This window comes from Salvelinus alpinus, chromosome 2, assembly GCF_045679555.1.
Source record: "Salvelinus alpinus chromosome 2, SLU_Salpinus.1, whole genome shotgun sequence".
Lineage (NCBI taxonomy): Eukaryota > Metazoa > Chordata > Actinopteri > Salmoniformes > Salmonidae > Salvelinus > Salvelinus alpinus.
This window is the reverse complement of record NC_092087.1, coordinates 48,549,503-48,557,399: the sequence shown is the minus strand read 5'-3', so window position 1 is coordinate 48,557,399 and position 7,897 is coordinate 48,549,503. Positions and strand designations below refer to the sequence as shown.

General features: G+C 43.1%; 1 protein-coding gene across 1 annotated transcript; it reads left to right on the top strand.

Moving 5' to 3' along the window:
- The first annotated feature begins 1,285 nt into the window (after positions 1-1,285).
- Positions 1,286-7,446, top strand: LOC139563931 (transforming protein RhoA-like). Its single transcript, XM_071382972.1, has 5 exons — positions 1,286-1,428; positions 2,624-2,781; positions 3,114-3,234; positions 5,048-5,178; positions 6,818-7,446. Exons 2-5 carry the CDS (start codon positions 2,626-2,628, stop codon positions 6,989-6,991), a joined length of 582 nt encoding a protein of 193 aa, XP_071239073.1. The 5' UTR covers positions 1,286-1,428; positions 2,624-2,625; the 3' UTR covers positions 6,992-7,446.
- The last annotated feature ends 451 nt before the right edge of the window (positions 7,447-7,897 follow it).

Sequence of the window (7,897 nt, the reverse complement as noted above, 5' to 3'; positions counted from 1 at the left end):
GGTAGCGCTCACCTTGTCTTCTCCGGACAAGCTTTTTTTCCGGATGCCCCAAACAATCGGAAAGGGGATTCATCAGAGAAGATCCCCAGTCCTCAGCAATCCAATCCCTGTACCTTTTGCAGAATGTCTGTCCCTGATGTTTTTCCTGGAGAGAAGTGGCTTCTATGCTGCCCTTCTTGACACCAGGCCATCCTCCAAAAGTATTCGCCTCACTGTGCGTGCAGATGCACTCACACCTGCCTGCTGCCACTCCTGAGCAAGCTCTGTACTGGTGGTGCCCTGATCCCGCAGCTGAATCAACTTTAGGAGACGGTCCTGGTGCTTGCTGGACTTTCTTGGGCGCCCTGAAGCCTTCTTCACAACAATTGAACTGCTCTCCTTGAAGTTCTTGATGATCCGATAAATGGTTGATTTAGGTGCAATCTTACTGGCAGCAATATCCTTGTCTGTGAAGCCCTTTTTGTGCAAAGCAATGGTGATGGCACGTGTTTCCTTGCAGGTAACCATGATTGACAGAGGAAGAACAATGATTCCAAGCACCACCCTCCTTTTGAAGCTTCCAGTCTGTTATTCAAACTCAATCAGCATGACAGAGTGATCTCCAGCCTTGTCCTCGTCAACACTCACACCTGTGTTAATGAGGGAATCACTGACATGGTGTCAGCTGGTCCTTTTGTGGCAGGGCTGAAATGCAGTGGAAATGTTTTTTGTGATTCAGTTCATTTGCATGGCAAAGAGGGACTTTGCAATTAATTGCAATTCATCTGATCACTCTTCATAACATTCTGGAGTATATGCAAATAGCCATCATACAAACTGAGGCAGCAGACTTTGTGAAAATTGATATTTGTGTCATTCTCAAAACTTTTGGCCACGACTGTACATTGCAATATGAATGTTCAATACTTACATGTGCTGAATAGTGAGGTGAAAGTCCCACAAGTGCTACAACGCTAATATTTGTAAAAACTCTTCACAGTTGTGTTTTTGTGGGTGTCATTGAGTGGGCTGATACCCCATTTCATGAACCCAAGATCCATACGTAAGGCTGTTTAGTAAAATGTAAGTATGCCCCCAATGCAATTCGGAAGTCTAATACATCCACAGTGTGATTTCAACTCATTTGTTGTTATTGTTGTCAAATCAACTATTGTCTTTTGTTGAATTTATATAACATTCCAAACTTGTTTAGCATGATCTAGTCCAAATATGGCATGATTCCAATATTTGTATCACTTTCAATGAGGGACTTTTATTTTAAAGGCAACCTGCAAATTCCACTATTGTGGCTAATCCTTATTGTGGCTAGCTTCACATAGGTGTCTGTTTCAGTGCGCCCCCTCAAATAAGGTTGGGACAGAGCTAGCAAGTCAAGAGTGAGGCCGATACATTATCCAGAAAACAACAATCTAGCTACATATTGGTCAGGTAAGGCTAATTATCTAACCAACATAACTCATAAACCAATATTGCAGTAATATAACCTCATTAAAAGCTAGCTAAGCCGGTATCGCTATCTACATTTATTTTCCTCTAGCTGCAATATTGCCAGCTAGCAAGTTAGCCACCCCATCACTTCCTCCTCTAATGGCTTGCTAGCTTAACGTTAGCAAACCAGTTATTTTTGATTACCTGATTCAAATAGTTAGTTCTGTTGTTTACGTGGTATTCGTGCCCTGTAATATCAGATATGGACCGCAGAAATTATTCATCACACATTTGTTGACCAGCTAGCTATACCTATTTAACGTTAGCAACTTTAATTTTGTATTGTGCTAGTTTAGCTAACTAACTATCTAGCTGTTAGCCAAGTTAGCTAGCTGGGTACGTTAACAACCATTTGTTGGTTGTCTAGCTGAATTCATCATCATATTGTGGCTAATCAAACTAACGTTAGTTAACTTCTTCAAAGTTGTTTACTTGTCAGGGGGTAGATAGCTAGCTACTAACATTAAGATAAGATAATGAGTTATGACGATTATCAGCCCACTCCGTTACTTTAGCTGTGTTAGCTAGCTAATGTTGTTCTGATTGTCATGCAAATATGCACAATCGAGACATCTTGATCTGAGTCTTGTGTTCTGGCTAAATTTAAATAATATTCTATGACTGACATGTTCCCTTAGTGGTTTCATGACAAGACACAACTATGGCTTGGTTTCAGGGTTCACAAATCCTGCAGGAGTTTTCCCGATGATATGAATTAATCAATTATTTAAAAAATGCATCTTATTTTGAAGTGAGAGAGCTAGGCTTTTAACAATTCGAAGGACAGTTCCACCATTTGCTACATCTATCAACAAATCCTAATTATTAACTGCAGGGCTCTCAAACCCTGTTCCTGGAGATCTACTGTCCTGTAGGTGTTCACTCCAACCCTAATCTAGTGCACCTGATTCTAATTAGCTGGTTGATAAGATGAACCGGGTTAGTTACAACTGGGGTTGGGGCAAAAACCTACGGGAGGTTAGCTCTCCAGGAACACGGTTGGAGACCCCTGAACTATGTAATATGTGGCCCATGCAGGACTTAACATCTGTTGTCAGTACCATCCATGTTCCAACTCTTTGTGACCTGCAATGTATTTATGCCCGTCTCTCAATGTTCTCTATCATTTGTCCAGTCATGGCAGCCATCCGAAAGAAGCTGGTCATAGTGGGAGATGGCGCATGTGGGAAGACGTGTCTGCTCATCGTCTTCAGTAAAGACCAGTTCCCCGAGGTCTACGTGCCCACTGTCTTCGAGAACTATGTCGCTGACATTGAGGTCGACAGCAAACAGGTGAAAAAAGTCCCCTCCCTTTGTTTTTTCAACCTGTAGGACAATCAGAGTTAAAGTCTGCCAACACTGCCATTGCCTCCTCCCAATTTGCATCCTTCCTCGAGGCATACATTGCCAATAGTGGCAGACAGTGTTGGCAGATAGTCATTTGATTTCTCAATGCAGGATGTTGCCCTGCTGTGTAATGATGTCCTATTGCTGACTCCATCAATAATGACATTTTAGGTTGGCCATTCGGCATCATGCCTTTTCAAGTAGGTCACGTACACTGTATCAGCTGTAACTGGGAAGTTGGGCACAGTTGGCTGATGTCTCTTGAAATCCTATGGCAGGTTGAGTTGGCACTATGGGATACAGCAGGCCAGGAGGACTATGATAGGCTCCGCCCCCTATCTTACCCAGATACAGATGTCATCCTCATGTGCTTCTCCATCGATAGCCCTGACAGTTTGGGTGAGTATATAATGCCGCAACACGCAGACACCAACACATACATCTGTGCAGATACAGTTGAAGTCGGAAGTTTACATACACCTTAGCCAAATACATTTAAACTCAGTTTTTCACAATTCCTGAACTTTAATACTAGTAAAAATTACCTGTCTTAGGTCAGTTATGATCACCACTTTATTTTAAGAATGTGAAATGTCAGAATAATAGTAGAGAGAATTATTTATTTCATCACATTCCCAGTGGGTCAGAAGTTTACATACACTCAATTAGTATTTGGTAGCATTGCCTTTAAATTGTTTAACTTGGGTCAAATGTTTCGGATAGCCTTCCACAAGCTTCCCACAATAAGTTTGGTGAATTTTGGCCCATTCCTCCTGACAGAGCTGGTGTATCTGAGTCAGGTTTGTAGGCCTCCTTGCTCACACACACTTTTTCAGTTCTGCCCACAAATGTTCTATAGGACTGAGGTCAGGGCTTTGTGATGGCCACTCCAATACCTTGACTTTGTTGTCCTTAAGCCATTTTGCCACAACTTTGGAAGTATGCTTGGGGTCATTGTCTATTTGGAAGACCCATTTGCGACCAAGCTTTAACTTCCTGATTGATGTCTTGAGATGTTGCTTCAATATATTCACCTAATTTTCCTCCCTCATGATGCCATCTATTTTGTGAAGTGCACCAGACCCTCCTTCAGCAAAGCACCCCCACAACATGATGCTTCCACCCCTGTGCTTCAGGGTTGGAATGGTGTTCTTCGGCTTGCAAGCATCCACCTTTTTCCTCCAAACATAACGATGGTCGTCATGGCCAAACGGTTCTATTTTTGTTTCATCAGACCAGAGGACATTTCTCCAAAAAAGTACGATCTTTGTCCCGATGTGCAGTTGCAAACCGTAGTCTGGCTTTTTTAATGGAGGTTTTGGAGCAGTGGCTTCTTCCTTGTTGAGCGGCCTTTCAGGTTATGTCGATATAGGACTCGTTTTACTGTGGATATAGATACTTTTGTACCTGTTTCCTCCAGCATCCTCACAAGGTCCTTTTGCTGCTGTTCTTGGGATTGATTTGCATTTTTTCGCACCAAAAGTACGTTCATCTCTAGAAGACAGAACGCATCTCCTTCCTGACGGGTATGACGGGTGCTTGGTCCCATGGTGTTTATACTTGCGTACTATTGTTTGTACAGATGAACGTGGTACCTTCAGGCATTTGGAAATAGCTCCCAAGGATGAACCAAACTTGTGGAGGTCTACCATTTTTTTCCTGAGGTCTTGGCTGATTTCTTTTGATATTCCCGTGATATCAAGCAAAGAGGCACTGAGTTTGAAGGTAGGCCTTGAAATGAATCCACACCCCCAATTAACTCAAATTATGTCAATTCGCCTATCAGAAGCATCTAAAGCCATGACATAATTTTCTGGAATTTTCCAAGCTGTTTGAAGGCAGTCAATTTAGTGTATGTAAACTTCTGACCCACTGGAATTGTGATAGTGAAATAATCCGTCTGTAAACAATTGTTGGAAAAATTACTTGTCGTGCACAAAGTAGATGTCCTAACCGACTTGCTATAGTTTGTTAACAAGAAATTTGTGGAGTGGTTGAAAAACAAGTTTTAATGACTCCAACCTAAGTGTATGTTAACTTCCGACTTCAACTGTATATACACATGCGTACAGATTCTGTTTTGTGACACGGGCCCTTGTTTTGGTGACAGAGCTTTGACAGAATTGGAAGGCACACTTACACAATAAGAGGAATTGTACCTGGACAGCCTTGATTAGTATTCTCTTGATTTCTGCCCTTCTCTCCTGTGTAGAAAACATCCCAGAGAAATGGACTCCAGAGGTCAAACACTTCTGCCCTAACGTTCCCATCATCCTAGTGGGCAACAAAAAGGACTTGCGTAACGACGAGCACACCCGCAGAGAGCTAGCCAAGATGAAGCAGGTACAGTCAGTCACACACACACACACTACAGGCTTGAAAGTTCAAATCCGGTCCGACCTATCCCGAGCCCGAAAAAAAGCCTGACTTCTAGAAAACAGTTGCGCCTTTACCCAGACCATGTTGTCATTGTGCATAGCAGCAAAATTTCACCTGTAGGTTATATTGACTGTTGAGAAGAAATCTAAGAAAGGTGAGAAGACGAAAACTCACCTTAGTTGTGTAGGGCAGGGATCATCAAATAGATTCAGCTGCAAGCCTATCTTTTCTTGAGCGGATGGTCGGGGGGCCGGAACATAATTTCAAATAATTTGTAGACTAAACTGACAGCAAAAATACCAAAAATATATATTTGACTAAAGCATAATTTCAAACCTTGCTTGCATTTGTATACAATCACATATACACTATATATTCAAAAGTATGTGGACATCCCTTTAAATTAGTGGATTTGATAATTTCAGTCACACCTGTTGCTGACAGGTGTATACAATCGAGCACACAGGCATGCAATCTCCATAAACAAACATTCGCAGTAGAATGGCCTTACTGAAGAGCTCCGTGACTTTCAACATGGCACTGTCATGGGATGTCAAACAAGTCAGTTTGTCAAATTTCTGCCCTGCTAGAGCTGCCCCGTTCAACTGTAAGTGCTGTTATTGTGAAGTGGAATCGTCAAAGAGCAACAACGGCTCAGCTGTGAAGTGGTAGGCCACACAAGCGCACAGAACGGCAACACCGTGTGCTGACGCACGTAAAAGTCTGCTGTCCTCAGTTGCAACACTAACTACCGAGTTAAACTGCCTCTGGAAGCATTGTCAGCAAAATAACTGTTAGTTGTGAGCTAAATGAAATGGGTTTCCATGGCCGAGCAGCCGCACACAAGCCTAAGATCACCAATGCGCAATGCCAAGCGTCGGCTGGAGTGATGCAAAGCTTGTTGCCATTGGACTCTGGAGCAGTGGAAACTGATTCTCTGAAGTGACGAATCACGCTTCATCATTTGGCAGTCCGACGGACGAATCTAGGTTTGGCGGATGCCAGGAGAACGCTACCTGCCCGAATGCATAGTGCCAACTGTAAAGTTTTGATGGAGGAGGAATAATGGTCTGGGGCTGTTTTTCATGGCTCAGGCTAGGCGCCTTAGTTCCAGTGAAGGGAAATTGTAACGCTAGAGCATACGATTACATTTTAGACTATTCTGTGCTTCCAGCTTTGCGGCAATTTTGGGGAAGGCCCTTTCCTGTTTTGCATGACAATGCCCTGTGCACGACAATGCCCTGTGCACAAAGCAAGGTCCATACAGAGCCCTGACCTCAACCTCATCGAACACCTTTGGGATGAATTGAAAAGCAGACTGTTTCAAGCTGGTGTACAAAGCCGAAAGTAAGAAACTTCAGACCGGGAAACATAGAAGTAGCACACATAGAACAGATCTATCGCTTCTTACTCACATTTCTACATGAATTTGGTCAGGTCGCCCAAAAAGTTACATGTAGCTTTAAGTTTAAAATACAAATTAAGGACAAAGTCCTGACTTTTTAGAAAAGTAAATGTTTTACTACCTTTTTTAGTACACTTTGGGGTCCTGATAATGTAGGAAAACGAACACACACACACCTAATTCTCCCCCACCCCACAGGAGCCTGTGAAGCCAGAGGAGGGACGTGACATGGCGAACCGGATCAGTGCCTTCGGCTACATGGAGTGCTCTGCAAAGACCAAGGATGGCGTGAGGGAAGTGTTTGAGATGGCCACCAGGGCGGCACTACAGGCAAGGCGGGGGAAGCCGAGAAATAAATGCCTCCTACTGTAAAGGGAGGCGTGAGGGACTCTGCCTCCTACTGGGGGCAAGGGGAACGCCAGAAAATTAGATCTATTCCCCCTCTGCCCCAAAAAAGACTGCTCACCAGTTTTTACTAAAGGTGTAATGCTTTTAATTTGTCTTAAAGTTAGTCATGTTTTTGTCAGTATTCAATGATGGGGTTATGGAAAAGCTTAGATTGTTTTTTTTGTACATGAGTGCATCTGCCATATCAACACTTCCTTTGTGAACCTGTACTGCCAATCAACTAAAGTGGTCAGCCAGGGGACCTATTGTTGTCAAACCTGCCAATTAAGTGCTTGAGCCCCGCCCACTGGACTGAGGAATGTCTCCATAGCCAATCAGGGTGGGGTACCCATACACTGATCCAAAGGCTTGATCATTTCGTGTTTATTGTTATGCACATACAGGCATAACATTTTTGAAATAAATGTGCTTCATATAAAGCCCTACGTGCATCTATTCATATGCACACACGGAAATGGTGTCTGTAATAAATACCTCTAAGACTTGACAGTGGAAGTTAATTGGAACAGGATGATAGATAATTACAAATGTACATTTGTAAGAAGCTAAATTGAGATACTGTATAGTAGATTGAATATCAGTGAGAGGAAAGTATTGTAGCGAATTTGGGGGGTGGGTGGTCTCAATCGGGACTCGAACCGAGGTCCAGCAAAGGTTCCGAACCTCTGAGGTCGCTAGGCATTAGGTTAAAGGTACTAAATTACACCAAGTACATGCCTCTGACACCAATGTAGCAAATTCAGGTGGTAGCCCGGATCCAGCGACTCACGGCAACACCTTAACCATTACGCCAAGAGGTCTGAGCATCTTGAAAAAGGTGGCTAGGTATTGGTTTAAGGTCACCACAGTATCATTGTCTGCGTCGCTAGA